This window comes from Mus caroli, unplaced genomic scaffold (assembly GCF_978045245.1).
Source record: "Mus caroli unplaced genomic scaffold, Mus_caroli_1 scaffold_19, whole genome shotgun sequence".
Classification (NCBI taxonomy): Eukaryota; Metazoa; Chordata; class Mammalia; order Rodentia; family Muridae; genus Mus; species Mus caroli.
Window position 1 is genome coordinate 67955462 of NW_028227274.1, and position 19627 is coordinate 67975088.

Here is a 19627-nt window from a genome sequence, read left to right on the forward strand (position 1 = left end):
TCTTTCAAAACAACATTATGCCAAGATCATGGGATGTGATAAATATTAATTTACTCTGAAAAGCATAATTTATGTAAAATACATATTTTTATAAGTCTGCATCGAAGAGAATATGCTGTGTTAACAATCCAAAGTGTATTGCCACCCCATGCATCGAGCTGTCAGAGTATTTCAGGAAAATGCTTATTCAGTGATCCATTTTCTCAATTTATTTGTCAGATGCATATTCCCAAAGTGTTAGTAGGTCTCGAACTTCATATTTAAATTTAAGGTAACATTTAAACTTCCGTATCCCCTACTAAATCTAAAGCATATGGGATGTTAACTTTGAATTGGGAACAATGGCTCAGAAGAGAGTGCTTGCTGTGATAAGATGGGGACTTGGGTGTATCCCTACAGCTTGCTGGCCATCAGCCTACCCCGACCACAAAGCTCTAGATGCAGTGAGAGACGCTGTCTCAGAGGAATGAGTTCTGGCCTTCAAGCTCTTGAACACATGGTTTTTTGCACACACCCCATACACACCAAGACCAGTTCACTTTTTAAAGACACTAAGTTCCCACATAGCGAGAATTGGTAGAAAGAGTAACCTGATGATTCTGTCTCGAGCACATCAGTTCCTTCTGTGCGATGCAAGGTAGTCATGGATGGGCTTTGAAGAACGCGTGGTGATGCAGTGGGGTAATGGGATTGTCAGGCAGCATATTTTAAACCCACTACGGGGACCTCTTATGTTGTATCTTTTCATCCTTTGGTTACAAGTCTACAGTGGTCAACATGACAGACGTGGGATCGCATAGCATACACAGTTCTTATAGGTGGAACTCCACCACCTCTTCCTCTGTGGTCTATGGCCAGACTGGTTCTGAAATTCTAGCTCCAGAATTTAAAAAGTCAGGGTGGGTGGGGCGCAGGGGAGGAGGGGAGACAGCTTCATGAAATAAAATATCAGATGAAATTTGCCTGATTCAAAGGCTATGAGTACATACATGTTACTGTGGAAATACACTTGTTTTCAACAAGGAATGCCCAACTACCTTCAATGACAAGCTGATGACCTGGTATGAATCCAGTACTCAATTTCGTTCAAAAGCTAAGAGAGGGGAAAGTTCGTGAATTACTCAGAAGTGGTTCAGGCTGTCTCTAGCCCTTAGGTTTCTTTGAAAAATCAAAATTAAACAATCACAAACTATAACCTCAGGGCCAGGGACTGAAAGAATTCTTGAAGCGTCCATTCAGCTGTTAATATGAGAGGTCACCTCCACACTAAAGAGACTTTAAAAACGATGTGTCTAATTGACTCATTTTCAAACTCCTTACCTCATATATTTATGAAATCCAGAGGCTTCCAATTTTATTCTATATTGTGATATCTATTTTAGGACATGCATGCATTCCTCACATTGCTCGGGAGAGTTTGCAATAGTTGTAGGTAGCACATACTAAATTCCAAAATGACCTGGGACTGAAGTATTGAAAATCCTCTTTCCCCACTTACCGTAAGATAATCCCAATATTAATTCTCTGTACTGTGCACGGCACAGAAATGAAACCCAACCTTCTAAAAATGGGCTGTTCTTTTCCAGTAGTCATTGCAGCGCAGGTTCTTCAGTCTTGCATCCATGCCAACTCTGTGAGGTCCCAACTGTTTTATTTTCACCCCAAAGTTTAGAAATGCTTTAACTTTTCAGATTACGTTCATAAAAGTAGGGGTTAGATAGAAAGAACGGTTTCTTTGGGAATGAACTAACCTTGCTTGCTTGACAGTTCCGCAGAGGAACATGTTCTGTACTTTTGCAGTTGATTTATTTTTAATTTTCTTTTTTCTCTTTTGCTAAGAACACAAACTTAAATGTTTCTGTTTGTTTGACAATATAAAAAGCCACTTGGGAAAAAAGTAACGATGACTGTCGCGTGATGTAATCGGCTAAGCAACACAAAGATGAATACACAACGGGAGGTTATTTTCAAGTATATGAAGAAAACCCTATTCTCAAAGGCAAGGCTGGACGCCTCAGAAAAGTCACGGTTCTCTTTGTCCTTTGCAGATGGCCATCACAGCAGCGACCCTTGGAGCTCCTCCAGCGGGATGAATCAGCCCGGCTATGGAGGGATGCTGGGCAATTCTTCTCATATCCCACAGTCCAGCAGCTACTGTAGCCTGCATCCACATGAACGTTTGGTAAGGAAGGCTCCCGGGGACGGGCAGAGCACCGCTAGCTGGTTTATGAGTTTCATCTCTGTGTGTACGCAAGGGCTCTGCAAAAAAAAAAAAAAAAAAAAAAAGAGGCAAAAATAGCTCTCACCTATTACTCTTGGAGTTTTATTGTTTCTGTGATCAAAGGCTCCACAGAAACGGATCACCTCTGTAAACCTTCCAGAGGCTTCTCTGCCATTGTCCCTTCGTTTATTGTGTTTTGTTCTGTTTTCTTTATGGCAGTGTCAGCTTCCTTCGATTCATAAACACTGGATTTTTGAGTTGCAGGGCCTCCACAATGGCAGTGCCTGGTCTTTTTTTTTCTTCTTCTTCTTTTTTTTTAATGTCTGAAGTTCTGGAGAGTGCTCTGCTGAGGGAAGAGTGGGAAGGATCTGAGATGACAGGAATTACCATGTCAGTTTTGACCTATGGTGGCCTATAGGAAAAGTTTCTGTTTTCTGTGTAGCCTTGGGAACAGCAGGCTGTGGAATGTCTCCATCATTTGGCTTTTTAAATTTTAATTCCATACAAGTGCCATTCATTCTGCTTTGCTCAACATCCCAGTGAGAGCTGCCGAGTTGTGTAACATCAGGTCATGTCTCAGCAAGCCTTTTCCACTCTGCCCATGACTTCTACTGACTGACCTTCATCTATTTCCTTGTCCTAGAGGAATCAGCCACCTGACTCTCTCTAGGCTTAAGAACGACCCCGGCCAAGAACCAACTTACATAGTTAAATCTGTCATTGAGGAAAATAAAAATGTCTAGATCATGGTAAGGTATGGGATGCAAGCCACATGAGACTTGAGTTCAGTGTTCAGTACCATGCAATTAAAATGCTATGGCCCTCAGGCTGGGAAGATGAATCCATAGGCAAGCAAGCGTACTTGTAAACATGTGGACCTAAGTTCAAATCCCCAGCACCCATGTAAAGTGTTGGGCATGCCTGTGTGTGCGTGTAACCCCAGCATTAGGGAAGAAGATGGGGAAGGGAGACAGACAGATCCCAACAGCTTCCTAGAGAGCCACTCCAGTCAAAAACAAAAGCCTTGTGGTCAGTGAGAAATCCTGTGCCTCAAGGCACTGAGGCAGGGAGTGATGAAGACACCCAAAATCCTGCTCTCCCCTCTTCATGTGCACACACAGCTGCATGCACCTACATGCCCATATGCGTGTGCTATACACACACATGTGCATTCACATATACACACACACTGATATATACATATACACTGATACATACACTGATATATACACAAACATACTGATAGACACAGACACACACACAAACACAATCACTGATACACACTGATATACACACAAACACACTGATATGCACGCACACACACACACACACACACACACACACACACACACACTGATATATACACACAGACCTTCAAACCCCACAAATGTGAAGGAAAGTCTATGGTCTGTGATTGTGACTTCGTCTCTTCTTAATATTTTCCCTTGTTTTCACATTTATTACTTTTTCTCTGTCCTGACAGGGAATTTTTTTCTGGATTCCTCTAATCTCAGATCTCCTTTGTTCAATCACTGCATATATAGAAGAAAAATAAAAAAGCTTTATATTCTTCCCTGGTGCCCCAAAGATTCCAGATATAGAAATTCTGATGTCTGAAAATGCACACTTAGTTGGTCCCAGAGCACACGACATCACGTGGTCACTTAGTCTTTACTTTCCTGGGGAGCAGGTGGGAGTGATGGGAGTGGCCAGTTTCTTATCTCTCCTGTGTTCCAATGTAGGCACCACAAACATCTCAAATGTTAGCACATTTTCACTAAAAAGCAAATAACTGAGCTTCAGCCTGCCTGTTCTCCCACCCCCTACTTGGAGGCATTCAAGGGAAGGTGTAGGGAAATACCAACTGTCCCTAGGAGATCTCTTGGCAACATGTTTACTTACTCATTCTGACTTTGCCTAGGACTCATAATCAAAACTGGGGAAGTTATGGATGCAAATTCAAGTTTGGGGTGACATGTTAAAAGTTAGAATTTCAGTCCTTGGAAGTTTTGTCCACATGCTATTTTTCTTTCCCCCACATTACTTCATTTTTTTTTAAATCATATTTTATAATATTGCCTTATGATATGATTTTATCCCACTAGAGTTCACTGCATATGGAGGGAGCCCTCACATGATGCTTAGATGCATAAAAAGCATAATTTCAAGTCAGAAACCAGGCACATTTTAGAAAAAAGTTCTAGTGAATCAACACAGTGTTATTGTTCAGAGAGAAAGGTCATTTTAAAGCAGTGCCTCAAGAGATCACATAAGAAGACGCAGTGATAGAGCCATGTGCTCATCACAGAGCCCAGGTTCCCGTTCTTAATTTGACCAGTTAGCAAATTTCAGAGAGTTAAGATCCTTACTTTAAAGGGTAAATGAATAAGGTTCTGGTAATGCATCCTAATGAGTTTTCCCACTGAGAGTGAAACTATTGAATTATTACATCTAGTTATCATTGTAATTTCAGTATTTAGCCATATGACAATCTCTCACTGAAGTGACTTTGAAGACTCTGACACTGATTGGGAATAATTTGAATATCCAACAGCAGTCAGCATCTTTTATCTTGAAAATAGTGACGTTTCCCTACAGCTCCAGTCTGTAATGTTTGGCTAACAGCATGCTAAAGGGGGCTAACTTAGAAGGGCGAGAGGCTTCCCTGACTATTTTGGCTGTAATTCAACCACTACCGTATTATCACTGAAGGCAAAACCTTTTGGAAACACGGTGAACATCATCGTTTTCCACCATGTTATAACAGACTGTGTAATGAGGAAGTTTCAATTCTACGCATTTCACCTCAAACTGTTACCGTTGTAAGTCTTTGAATCACCCTTTACAGTTTTGGTTTTTACAACTCAATCCCATAGCTCATTGCTACTTGTCCCAGGCACAGGCACAGAACTAACCCCAATGAATGGACTTTGTGGTTAAGCTTTGGAATGGATTTTTGTAGAAAATTTAAATTTGGAAAGACTTGGCCAAGATGTTTGAAAAAGAAGGATAGAGGCCTCACTGCCTGACGGGACTTAGTCAGAGCTACATGATGGAGCCTTCTGAGGCCTCTGAAATCGTAGCATAATGCAAGTTACTTTGTCATCAGCACTTTCCAAACTGGGTTTAAGGCTGTCCTCAGGAACCACTAGACAATGTTGAGAGACATATTTGTTGTCACAGCTGGGATATGGATGCTAATGGCGTCCAGTGAGTAGAGGCAAGAGATGCTAATAACCATCTATACAGGAAACTCCATGGTAATAAAAATATCTGTCACAAAGGCCACGAGTGTCGAGACTATGAGACACCACCTTGGCCTGTGGCGCCATTTTATTCTTAGCGTATACTACTTATTCTTAGACTTGTGAATCTTCAAATCACCAACCCATAGATCAATAACAAACATCACCATTGTGAATGTTTGTAACATTTACATGATCAATAGACTCTCAGTTGGATATCAGAAATTTAAACAACAACTACAACAAAAACCTTGAAGAGGATGGACATGGCAGGCCACAACACTTGAATGGGCCACATTCTCCTTGAACCTTTATAGCAAGCAGGAGGGACAGTGGTGGCTGGAGGAAGATCAAGGACTTGATTCTTAAATCTTCTATGAGACACTACTTGCCATCACTAACATTCTCTGTGCTGTATTGTTATTAACTTTCCGATAACATCAGTTTCACAGATAGTCTCATTGACAAGTAATCTAGTTACAAATCTCATTCATTTGTTTCAGCATCTAATTTTCAGTGTGTCTCTGAAAAGAACTGATTTAGTATGGACTGCATCGGTTTCCCCATTAAGCTCCGGGGATTGCTTTTCTTCCTTCATAGTCTCTGCATTTAGCGATAACGCTTTGTGGGTCACACTCTAAATTATCCTCCTTTTTCCAGAAAGTTAGAAGAGTCCAAAAAGTCTCACCGATCGTTTTCCTTTGTCTCTTTCCCATCTTCTCGTTTTTATAATTAATTAAACATTTCTCATTATTGTATTTCTCTCTGGTTCCTCCTTTCCATGTAGTTCTTTTTTTCTCTCCATCTCTATCATAAACTTTTATCTCAGAAGCAGAACTCGCTGTGACTCAACTCATCTAAGCTTGGTTTTCCCAGCCTTGTATCTTACCTTGTCTTTTCTTTTTTTTAAATAATTTGTACCGTGGAGAAGCACCACTCTGTTATTCTTTAAAGAACATTGTATGGGTGACTTGGGAGACTCAAGTCCCCATTGTAAAGAGGTGGCCCAGGGGAAAGTTACTTCCTTAACATGGGTGTGATATTTTCAAAGACATCCATGTGTCAGACCCAACTCTAAAATGTAGATGCATGACCTGGACTGTTTGGCAGTCCCTCAAATAAGTCAGACTTCAGTCCATACACATGGACTGTCATCGTATGTTCACTGTATGTTTCCTGTATGTTTACTGCTTAGCATGAGGGCATATGAGCTCCATTCCCTCCCCTCAAGGGAGTCGTGGGATTGGACTTGGGCAACCGGCAATGACTGACCCAGGAATGAGTGTGAGTGACAGTGCAGAGTGCAGGTACAATTGGACTGAACTCATCGGAGAATGGCACGCAAAGGGAGGGGCATCCAGGAAGAGGCAGAACTAAGCAGAAAAGTTGGCCAGCACCACGAAACCACGTTCCTTCCTTGTTAACAAATGCCTTGGTTCTAGTACTTGCCAGGATCTGCAGTATCTAATAGCTCTACTTAAAAACATTTCAGAAAGCATATCTAGGCATGAGAAAATAGTGATCCATTACCCAGTCTCTATTTTTGAATTAAGTAATTAAATGCATCTCCAGTAATGATATAATAAAAATTTGTAACTATTAATTTATCACATGCCACAAACATCTTTATCGTTACATACTTTCTTTAACATCGAAAGTGCATCCAAAAGCTTGTCAAAACAAAAATGAGAGCAACTTTTAACCACTGGATTTTATTTTTACTTGGTTGGTTGGTTTTGGTTTTTTGTTTATTTGGCAAAAAGATAGTCTGAGGTGTCCTTTTAAATCCATGTGTCCCTTTAGTGATCCTATCACCCATGAGATGGGTATACAACAACCACTGTGCCACCTTCCATCATTTGAACAACTGGTGTAGAATTAAATTTGAAGCTAAGCCTTAGGCCCAGCGACCATTGAAAGATGTTCTTCCGTCCTAGTCAGCTAAATAGTATATGTAGCAGGCAAAGGAGGCACTCAGAGGGAAAGAAAGCCCAAGCAAGTCTTTGGATACCCAATCAATTCAGTGAGGCCACTAATGTACGCTTTCTCACACTCAGGCTTTAGAGAGATTTAGCTTTTAATTCTTTTAACTGTTTGTCATTTTCTATCTTTTCTCGATGCCGAGATTCATTGAGCAGTATAATCCAACAGGGGAGGAAGAAGGTCCCTGTTATTTTGCTGTGTAGAGGCTAAAGGCCTGGGTCCAGTGTAACACAAACCCCAGAAATCTGTATATTGTCATCCTGTACAATCTTCTTCAGTTGTTTAGTAGGCCACAGGAAAAAAATAAGAGAGGTAGCCATGTCTGCTTCTGAGGTCTATGAGATGATCTTGTTTTGTTTTGTTTTGTTTTGTTTTGTTTTTAAACCGATTATTTATAGATTTGGTGGTCTTGGTCTTTCCTTGGCCTCCTGGGTTGCTATGATATTCCTTGACATTTGATACAACCACAGATCAACTTTGGATCTAGGGGTATTTGATTGTTTAGAGAATGAAAGCTATCAGATAAGACAGGCTGTTTCCTCGGCCGTTTTGCAATTCGGAAAGCGTCTCCCTTGCCATATTGTGATTCAGAAGACTAAGTATACCATGGCTGAACATCTTCTTCCTCCTGCTGCAGAGCTATCCATCCCACTCCTCGGCAGACATCAACTCCAGTCTTCCTCCGATGTCCACGTTCCATCGTAGTGGCACCAACCATTACAGCACCTCTTCCTGCACCCCCCCTGCCAACGGAACAGACAGTATAATGGGTGAGTAGTATGTATGGCAACCCAGACACCAGTGCTCCATGGTGGGGTCTAATTATGAAAGCCCTCTTTCTCCTCTCACAGTGGAATTATAGGCAGGCAATAAATGTTTGTCACATCACCGAGTGAACAGATGAAGGTATTGAGTTCACTGGCTTGCCCATAGCCACATTCTTTTTTAGTGACAAGAAACTGAAATTTGACTTGGTTGTCCATTATGAGTCATTAAGTTAAATAAGGGTTCAAGTAGACCCAGAATCACTTGCATCTCACATTCTCAAACATCAAGCTAGCGAAGTTTTCTTAACACTGTTCATAGAAGACCAGTGAGATACGGGAACCGGTTATACTCAACACCAGTAGGTATTCACCACTTCACAAAGACTGAACGTCATGCTCAGTTGTGAACCATGCTGTGTCACTGTCTTCCAAAGCCTTGTTTGTATGAAGTTTTCAGTTAACAGTCATTTTAATAGCTAGACGAATTTAACCTTCAGAGAATATAGCATGATAGAGCCCTTGAAGAGAAATTGTTCACAGAGGAAAGATGTCTGGCTAACAGTGGGCCCAAAATCATCTCCTGTGGGCTTTGTAATAAGTTTAGGCTCAGGAAGATTGTTGCTGCCAAATGTATCATCAGCTCACATCCTCTGATGTCTGTGGTGATCGCTTAGTACAGATGGATCTCCGCCAGTACTGTTCTCCTGAGGGAAGAGCTAGTCAGGGCATTTAGCTATTCCTAAAGGGAAGATACTAGTTGGTTCAGAGGCAGCTACTTCCCTGTGGGTCAACCTCAACAGGCTTCGCATTCTGCTGCACAGCACATCTAGATGTTCGGGGGTCCTCATACAACCCAGGACTTTGCTAGTCACAGTGTATTCTATTCTACTTTAAGCCACACTTGACAGGTGCATTTGGCATTTTTCTTGTTGCTGTGACCACATACCTGAGAGAAGCAACTTTCAAGAGGACAGTTGTGGTTGAGGTCATGGTTTGAAGAGACACAGTCCAGCATGGCCTGGGCCCTTGTCCTTGGAGGATAGAGCTTGCAGTGTAAATTATTACATCTCAGTGGATCAGGAAACTGAGAGCTTAAACTGTGTGTCCCCACTCACTGTGCTGTGCTGTCCCCACTGTGGTGTGCCTGCAGTGGTCTACGTCTGCAGCCCAGGCAGGCCCTGTGGCTCACCGTTTCCAAAATCTTCCAAAAGAGCAGCACAGGCTAGGAACAAAGTCTTGGGATACAGGAGCCTGCGGGGAACCGTTCCCATTGAAACTGTAACAGCTTGCCCTTTGAGGTCATTCACAGAAGGTCACTGATGAGAAACTCAGGGTTTGTTCTAGAGAGAACCTCATGCGGCTGTTTATTGCTTTAGCTTTTTGTAATTTTTTTTCCTCTTTTTCCCTTGAACTTTGGGAATTGTATGAATCACTTACATGGGAGAGTTCTCGGTGAAAGAGATGATATTAAACTGTTCAAATATACTCCCTAGCCAACCAATACCATGCTTCTTTATTCAGTAATTTATTTCACACTTGAGATGAGCCACCTAGCAGCCCTGTCCTATCACATCTCACAGAGAAGCCAATTTAGGAACGAGTTTCCATTCTGAAACTTTCCATAAGAGAACCTTTTCAAGAATGTTGTGCCAGTCTGACCTTGCAGAGCTATGGCCCGAGGTAACATGGGAAAAGTCCTCTTAGCACCCAGTGAAGTTTGGGCAGATCTGAAAAACAAGAAGAAAGAAAGAAAAGTGCAGAACTGAAAGACTGAAAGGGGCACATTTCACTTCAGTGTGGTTTGACAAATGGAAAGCCCCTTCTGCAGTCATGAGGTCGGTTATAAAGAATGGCCGGTCATTCATCCTTGTACGTGACAGGTTTCCTGTCTACTTGTGGTTTGAGTCATTTTCTTTTTAAGGAAGATATGGAGGTGGAACGGACCTCCGAGTTCAGGAAAACACATTTGGGCACTCTTTTAGAGAGGATTGTGTAGACCTGGTGTCCAGTGTCTGTGAGTGAGGCATGCATGGATCACTGGGTAAAAGAGGGATAGTGCTCCAGGTTATCCTCTGTGAGCCTTGAACATCTTAGCTGCCTAGTACAGTCAGAGTAAGGATTGCTTGCTTAAGATGGTCCCATTGCTGTCAGCTTATGGACAAATGGCAGTAGCCTAATCACAGTAGAGGGGTCTGAGCCTTACAGATGAAGAGCCTAGCTGCAGACTGAAGATGAATTTGACTTTATATATAAACCTCAAGGTCCTGTTAATGTCCAGAAAATAGTGAAGATCTCCAACTTAAAAAGAAAAATAAGAAACTCTTAGAACCCAGACAAAGGATTTTTTAAGGAAATTTACTCCATAAATCATTTTATAATAATTAGTATTCTTGTCAAAAATCTTACTAGGAAAAAAGTATTTTAAAAAGCATCATAATATCTTAGAAAATAAGCACATCTGGTAATTCAATCTTACAATGAGAAATACTCATATTAAATTTGCATAAATATAAAATTTATTTTAATGTTACTTTAAGGGAGAAAGTTCTTGAATATTCCAGTATGCTCTGCCTTAAAATACTGTATTCTCCCAATTCCCTGTGTACAAATGGCAAGGAACATTGAAGACCAGTTGTAAGCCTTATTCTCCTGGCTCTCTGGTCCTCAAGTGTCTTCATGTAAAAGTCTCCTCGGCTCTGGTTTGGCATGTGGAAGAAGGCTGTGATGGCAGCATGTCCACAGAACACTAAGAGAAGCACTCTCTTCTGAAGTCAGCGCGTTTCTCTAACAAGCAGTGCTGGCTAATAGGATACATCTGTAGACTTTGAAAATATTTGGCCTATACTCACTCACTCTGAAATGCAGGAAATAAAGAAATACTACATTGCCTGTATCTCAAAGAACAAACAGGGCTAATTAAATAATTGGTAAATAAGGAACACATAGCCCAACACATGTTTGAGATTACACACATGATCCTGGAGAGAGAGAGAAAAAAAATCCCTAAGAGCACTAATGCCATAAGAATGGGTTCAAGCACTAACACGAGGACAGCCCGTTTTCAAGTTCTTTTGGCACAAAGTTGCAAGGCGCTGCAGCTCTCTGAAACATGGCACCCATAGTTGCCAAAGCTTTCTGGGTTCAGAGGGCTGCCCCGGGTCTCAGTATCATGAGATAATAGTTCATCACGGTTGTCGCCTTTGTCCTAAACCAACCATAGAACCCCGTGGTGTCTACAGGGTGAGGTATAAGCCCTGGAGCTTCTCGAGGCCTGCATCTCATGTCATGTCCATTTGCTGCATCCCAAAGATGGAAAGTGCTCGCTTAGGTTGGGGGTGGCTCATCACTTTCTTGCTGAGACAACTGGCCACGCCTTCTTTTTGTTTGTTCATTTGTTTCTTTTTTGCTCCTTCATGTTCAGTGCCAGTTCTTTTGAGGAACATTTATGAAACTTTTAATGGCATATCCATTCACGGTAAAATATTTCACTGTGGCTTATGGCCCGTTCCTGTTCTTCCTAGCAAATACTAGCACATTCTGGTGATTACGTCAGCCTTTTCTGGATAGGAAGGGTCTCAGAATCACCCTGGAATAAATGGAGTCAATAGGGCACAGCATAGCTCAGTGAGGTCAATAGGGCACATCACGGATCAACCACAGCTCAGCTGGCTTAGCACCTGGGTAAGGTGAGAGTTGACCAGGGACCTTTAGGAATTCACTTGCATCTGAGCACTTCTGTTTCATCCCTAAATGCCATTTCAATGCCATGCAGCTGGCTTGTGTCAGAAGTGGTTTAGCCCAGATTGCCTTTATCCAAGGATAAAGAGTTGTCGACAGGGTAGTACACTTGGCTGTCTTCCTACTTCCTTCCTTCCTGAATAATCAGCTCTTGCTGATCAGGAGTGAGAGAACCTTCTGCCATAGGATAGCTCAGGGAGGTTCCCAAGCCCGAGAGCCACTCAGCCATCTGCAGATTCCATTCAGAGACTTCCATGTTTATACATTGACAGCATGCTCTTGGAGATTTGGGACCACAAACCTTCCCTATCCCTCACAGGGAATTGGGCAATAACAACATAATGTTTTATAATAGCCACAATTGTTGTATTAGTCTTTAAGTGGGCTGCCTTCCGACTATAGAAAAAGATGCTATTTCCCATGTTTTTTAAACCTCAAACCAACTAGTGTTGAAGGAACAGGCTACTAAGTTTGATTTAATGCACCATATGTTAAATATTACTCAGAAATATCTATCTGGTTCATGAATTAATCTGACTTACAACTTTCACTCCTCCTGACATGTTTGTATGAAAGGAAGCATGTTGGGATATGGCTTTCTAGTAGAAACATTATGTCCTCTTTCCCTAGAGAACTTGGTTTCATAGTAATTGTTTTATTATTATTAAGCTAGTCACATAATATCCAGTCTGTGTTATGAGGGTCATGGGCCTTCAGATGGATTTGGGTGATGACCAGGCACAGATGGAAGAAAGAGTAAAGATACATTTTATCCAGCAGCTTCAGGTCTGTAGTTTTAAAGACCACCAATGGAGAGCAATAAATGAGTTTAATTTAAGCCTCTCCCCGATTTCCTGCACACAGTCAGGAGGCCCACCTTCCCCCATGTATGCCTGGAGCCCTTCCCACGTGGCATTAGTACATCACGCCCATTGTTGGAGGCTCTTCTAAAGGAGTCTTGGTGGAGCGTTGGCAACGTTCCATTTTATAGTCATCCCTGTGGACAAACTCATGGCATTGCTATGCTTCTCCTTAGCACTTTAATGACAGGAGGGTCACCGACCACAGTTCAGAAGAGCATCATCGTAAGGCAGTGCTGGTCTGGAGAACACACCGACTTGTACTTCCCCCGCCCTTTGATGTCCCCTCTTCCCTGCCGCAGGTTATGGGTGTGCAATAAAGGGGAAACATATTTTCCAGATTCTGATTCTCAGAGCTCATCCCCAGGCACCAGTCGTCCTGGTATTTTGTTTGGGGTGTGTTCTGATGGGAACCACCATTTCCCCAAAGCGGACACTCACGGAGGGTGGTCCAACACCCAGGACAGGATGTGAAACCTTTGTGTGTGTTTCTAGCCAGCAACAGCACCTGGGTTGGAGCCTTCTCTGAACAATACTTGAGTGGCTAACAGTACCAAACGTTCCTACAAAATCACAAAGCTTTTCATAATTGCTCATTTCCCATTCGTACCTTTGATATACTCTACTTAAAGGCTGCTTTTTGTGTTTTGGTTTGGTTTGGGGGTGTTTGCGGAGGTTTTTTGTGCTTTGTTCTTTCATTTTTGTTTTTCGTTTTTTGATGTTGCTTTGGGTTTTTTGTTTATTTGTTTGTTTGGTTGGTTGGTTTTGGGGTTTTGGCTTTGGTTTTTCTGTCTGTTAAGCAAAAGAAATTGATTAGAACCAAAGTAAAACTGGTACACATAAAGACATATCTGTTTCCGTGACGTGAACATTAGTGATCCCTAATAATATGCCTTGACAGAACCCAGTACTAAAATATCAGTGAAGTCCTAATATACTGAAGTCTGAAAGGTGGATTTGATATATGTTTTGCTAAGCATGACCCACTTTCTAGTACCAAAGCCAAATATTAATCCATTTGAGAATTAAAAACATATCTCCATTCTAATGCTGTGTGGCCTTCTGTATATTGGTCACACAAACAAAAAGAGACATCTTTAAGAGAGGACCCATCTCATGTTGAAAATGTGTCCCCTCCGTGTTTCCTGGAACAGAACAAAAGGCATGCCCAGTGAAAGAGTAGACTGGCCCCAGCCAACTGCTTTGAAATGTAAGCCTCTTGGTTGGGCTGTCCAGCTCTTGCAAGGTAAAATGGCTTCATGTTAAAAATTAGTCTGTTCTTATCAGTGGCTTGCATGAATAGCCTTTGTAGTTTTCTAAAACATTCTTATGACCAGATGAGGTAAGGACTTGATTCTATTTTTGATTCAGCTTCCTGAGTCTTAATATCTCTTTGTATAAAGAAGACACTAATAGCTTAGTTTAAAAGGTTCAGTGCTTTAGAACAAAAAAAAAAATCACACTAGGGCTGGAGAGTTGGCTCTGTTTGAGCCTTTGTAGTTCTTGTGAAGACCCAGATTCAACTCTCAGAACCGACATGATGGCTGACAGCCATTTGTAACTCTGGTCCCAGGAGACCCAAAGCCTCATCTTGACTTTCTTAGGTACCGGGCACACATGTGGTGCATACACACCATAGAGGCAAAACACTCATACAAATAATATAGTAAAATAAACAAGTCAAAAGAACTTTTTAAATCACACTAAGAGTATCTATCCTCTCTTTTTGTGAATGTTCTTAGAATGTGTTTGTTGGTTTTCCAAGTCTTCCTGATTTGTATCTTGAAAATGGATGGTTGCAGGGATGGATTTTAATTTATAGTTTTGATTTTTTTTAATTGTTCAAAAGAAGAGTAAGTCTTCTGAAAGCTACTGCTTTTTTATTTTTATTTTTTGGATTCTTGGTTAGTAAATGTGGATTGTTTTTTTTTTTCTTCTTGTTTTCTTTTCACCAATGTTTCTCTGAACATTCACTTCATGGAGACCTGTATAAGAATCGGGACGATATCATGGATTCTTTTGACTGCAGTCTCCACTTAAGCATATAATAACAAACAGATAATATTGCTTGATAAGAAAACAATAGTTGCTCCCATAGATAGTGTAATGATGCACGTTGATAGGATACTCTGTGTCTGTAAATCTCCATCACACCCCTTTTACAACCATCTTTAGTTGTTTCTAAAACTCTTTAATACAGAAATTCCCATTTTCATACCAGAATTTTGCCTATTTTTTGTCTTAAATATTTTAGTGTCCTTGATACCTTTCTAAGTTGCTTTTATTTGTCTAGTTTCTATGATATCAGAAACACATTCTGAGAATTTTCCCACAACTATAATCTACTATTTTCATATAGCTTGACTATAATCTACTATTTTCATATAGCTTGTGTACATCATCCATGTGTAATAGGGAAAAGAAGAGGTTTGTTTCTCTGAAAGTAAAGGTAATTGTGTTTGCTTTGTGATACAGTTGGCACTTGTCAGTGTTCCTGGAATGAGCAAATGAGTCAGAGGGGGGTGGGGGTGGTCGTCGAGTAAAGCATATATAAGAAATCATTGCACTGATACACCAAGCATGCAAATCTATGAAAGGAACAGTAATACCTCAGCTATACACTAAGCAGAGATGCAGAGAACGAAGGCAAGACCCAGAGAAGCTGTAGGTCTGATTTCTGGAGTCTCAGTCATATCCCACCACATCCTTGGGTCTGGAAGGAGATGATCCAAGGTACTTAGTTAAAAGGGTCTCCTGTTCAAGAAGATTAGGGGATTTCAACACCTTTATATGTGTGCAGTGAAACTTTGCTTGCATTCATCTATTGACTTAATGTCTCCTCTTTCCATTCCAGTCAACAGTGAAAAGCAACTCTTGGAGAGCATCAGTAGGCTATCCTTTAGTCTATGCGCTAGCGTTGAGGGCATTAGTAAAGGCAGCATTCCCTAAGTCCTGTCAATCCACCCAGCCCATTTCCACCACACGGTTGACTGGCACATTATCTTCAGCAAAGGAGTCGGCTGTGCTCTATGTAGGAATACATGCATTATTATTATTAACAACACATATACCTACATACACACACATATGGAAAATGTATTTGTAGAATAACAAAATATTCTTCCTCTTCATTAGCAAAACCACTATGTGGCACTGAGATGCAAGCCCTTTTTGCTGTCTATCAAATTTTTCTTTATTTGACGATAGGTATAAATTATTCATGAAGATAATTCAATTATATATAAAGAAATGTTGGACTTGGAGGATTTTTAAGGTCCTACAAGTGTCACATTTTTCTTAGTGATGATGACCACCAAGGGCTGGCTTGGTAACTGTCACCAGTAACTGCTCATCAGCAACGTGGGGGATGTAATGGCAGGGGGAGCACTCTGTCTTCAAACCAAGGTGTCAGGTTTATATTTTATCTGGAAAAAAAAAGTAACATGACTATATTTGACATCTACCTCAGCAAACAAATTAATGCTAATTAAAGATTAATGTGTTGTAATTAGCATTAAAAATGCAATTAAATTGTGAGTAAATGGACCAAGAATAGAAAACTGTTAGACGTCTCACTGCCTGGTTTTCATATTCTGTCTTTTGTTTTTGCAGCAAACAGAGGAACTGGGGCAGCAGGCAGCTCCCAGACTGGAGACGCTCTGGGGAAAGCCCTGGCTTCGGTGAGGAAATATTGACTTTGGATTCCACGGGCACTGCTCGTAGCAGGGTGAACTTTAATGAGAAGTGGACATATGGAATTTTAGAAAATAAATGCAAATAGCTTTGATGAGGGGAGCGGTTGGGGGAATAAGGATCACTGAGACTTTTTGAGGGAAAGCTGTTTTACCTCCTTTGGCTAGCCTTTTTCATCTTGCTGTCTTATTGGTGCTTAACCATCTTCAGTGAGGGCCTAGGGATATTCTCCGGGCCTTTGAGCTCATAGAGTTTCAGTGAGCATTTCTCTTTTCTCATCTCTATAGTATGATAGATGCCCATTGGCTAGCTAAGCCTGACTCATCAAGAGTTGGTTATAAGATGCTTTGGAAAAGCTACTTGAAAAAGAAATGACAAACACTGAGGTTCATGAGGGATTTGTCATTTCTTTGGCACCTGGGGGACTTCAATTCTTTGCTTTGTCCACCCACTGAGTGCTCCCTAGTGACAAACCAGCACTCCTTATTCACTCAGCCAGAGAATGGTTCCTTGCAGTGTCTTCAATCATTTATACTTTTAAGAGGAAATTTGTTCTCCTAAGATTTTGTGTCTTTGGTTGCCTTTTCCCTCCCATGGTGGACATAAACTAAGTTCAACTAATATCAGCCTTTGGTTCTAAGGGAAAGTACTTATTTAGTCTGGGCTCTCTTGTGCCCTGCTTGCCATTGTCCTAATTACAGTACACACAATGCTGCCCAGCCCCTTGTTTGGTGGAGGAAGAAAGGAAAATTAGAAACCAGTATGTCCGTGGTTTGCCCAGAGCCACTCGGCCAGTTATGGGAGGGAAAGGGATTGGACGTGAAACTGGCTGACCCCCAGTTCTATGTCCCACTGTCCCACGCTGCCACAGTGATTCTTTTGAAAACCTGAAGTAACTGTTGCATTTTTCATTTTGGAATGTTTGTAGTACAGTTGAATGTTGCATGCATTTTGTGACTTGTGGGTTTTCTAAGGGAGCTGCATGGATGCTTTTTGTTGTTATTTAAAAACTGTTTGTTTGAAATCAATGAGTTTCTTTTCTTCTCCACTGTTTCAAGATCTATTCTCCTGACCACACGAACAACAGCTTTTCCTCCAATCCTTCAACTCCTGTGGGCTCCCCTCCTTCACTCTCAGGTACTGTCTCCTAGACTTCATTTCACAGCCATCATAGGTGATGGAACAGTCTGGGAGCTGCCTGCTGCCCCAGTTCCTCCTACACACCCAGAACCTATAGAGATCTCGAAACCTAGCCTGCCCGTAGAAAAGCAGAATGGGTGGATAACAAATTATAATCTAAGGGTACATTTGTTTCCTTGTTTTTTAAAAGTTGGATGAAAAGCCATTCATTCCTTGAACTCTTCTTAGTTGTACAGATGTTCGACAGCTGGATCATATATTCCAATACAGTTTCTCAAAAAATAGTAAATGTAGTCAGAAATATCTAATACTTAATTACCAAATATAGGCTATGTAAATGAATCCTTCCCTGAAGACATTTGAGCCTTCTCCCCTAAAATGAAATATTTGAGAAAAAGTGCAATTTTGTATATAAATTATGTAAATGTGTGAAGTAAGAGGGATGTTTCTCTTTAAGTTGCTATGATGTATGGCTTCCAATCACATGATTATAAGTGGTACAGCTATATAGTAAACCATTTTAGTTTTCTAAGGTACACATGAGTGATCTACGTTCCTTCTTAGGTCACTTGACCTTGTTCCATGCATCAGTTCATTTGAAAAATGGGAAGGCGGCTTCCATACGAAACTGTCCCGTGTATACCTGACCTTACTGGGATTTAGAATAGATTTGCTCAGCTTTAGTGTTGTGTCTCTGAGTCCTGTGCCATTGCCTGTGTGCAGCCCTCCCATGCCTCCCCTTAAGCCCAATTCCCTCATAGAAAGCAAGAGGTTTCAAACTGCAGAACCAGTCTAAGAAGGGATGGTTGCAACGCAGATGGGATGGCAACCTCTCTGGCGTAGGAAGTTCACAGAACAGGACAGAGAGAGGGTCACCTGGGTTCTGAAGTCAGTCTATTCTGGGTGACCAAACTGAAACCAGGAAGAAGCAGGCGTTTTAAGATGGTAATAGAATACCGCCACCACGCCCCCTCCCCCACTCCCCCTCGTTCATAGTACAAATGGAAAGGAAAGCTTAGTATTGTGTTGTTCTGTCTTGGCACCAGATTCTTAGGCTCTGGAAAAAAAGAAAAAAAAAAAAGAATCATCTCAAATATCAATCTCCCAAAGCAGAGGAGGACTGAGTACAAAGGACTTGAGACAATAACGGGAGGGGAGGATGGAAGCAGGTGGGACACCACATTCACCACTTCAAACAAAGCAGCTAGTTCCGCGCTCTGGAAGTGTGGGAACAACTTATGTCAGATGTCCTGGTTTTGTGCATAAGTGTACCGAAGCGAGGGAGGGCTTGTGCCAGTAACCATGAGAGACATGCGTGCTCAGGAACCTGGTGCGCATGCTCCTGCTGTGGCACTGTACGTGAGGTTAGGGAGGAGAATGCACAAACCTGCGGTGGAGCCTCAGGCTCTGCAACCAGTTGTAGGTAGAGGAAGCCATTTTGGGGGGTCTTGGTGATGCATTTTGAAAGACCACATGTTAGGAAGAAAGAACTTTTATGAAGATATAAATAAGGGGACAGATTGCTATTTTCACACCAACAGCTCTGTCCAAATTCTGTCAAGAAAAGTAATTGAACAAAATATCCTATTTTTGTTTAGCATAAAAATACACAGGCATACCCAGAAAAGACAAAAAGGACGGATTTTAAACATACCGGCAGCACCGGGCACAGGATCTTGAGAGATCACAATTATATTTTTTTTTCCTATTTTTGAATTATAGACTTTATATGTTTTCAATAGTGGGTGTTAACATTACAATCATTTTCAATTTAAAAGTGATTTTCATTTTGTAGGTTGGATATAGGGAATATATTCTGAAAGGCTCTTTGGAAGAAACTATGTAGCTTTTAATGTTAGGGAATTTTGTATCTTTCTCTTTAGAGAACTGCTGTGAACTAAATTTCTTTGCTCCAGAGTTTCTGAGGGGGCCCATGTAAAGAACATGTGCTTAGCAGGGAATTTGATCCCCAGCTCCAAA

At 41.3% G+C, this 19627-nt stretch overlaps 1 protein-coding gene across 26 annotated transcripts in view; it reads left to right on the top strand.

The window, feature by feature from the left end:
- Tcf4 (transcription factor 4) overlaps positions 1-19627 on the top strand; it is a 343670-nt gene that overhangs the window by 291643 nt on the left and 32400 nt on the right. For all 26 annotated transcript variants that reach the window (XR_015046030.1, XM_085833424.1, XM_085833430.1 and 23 more), the window contains 4 exons: positions 2049-2182; positions 8087-8219; positions 16427-16494; positions 17566-17644. Coding sequence is in view for 25 of the 26 variants with exons in the window: in XM_085833424.1 (XP_085689550.1) it covers positions 2049-2182; positions 8087-8219; positions 16427-16494; positions 17566-17644 (414 nt within the window). In the remaining variant the exon portion in view is untranslated. The remainder of the gene's footprint in view (positions 1-2048; positions 2183-8086; positions 8220-16426; positions 16495-17565; positions 17645-19627) is intronic.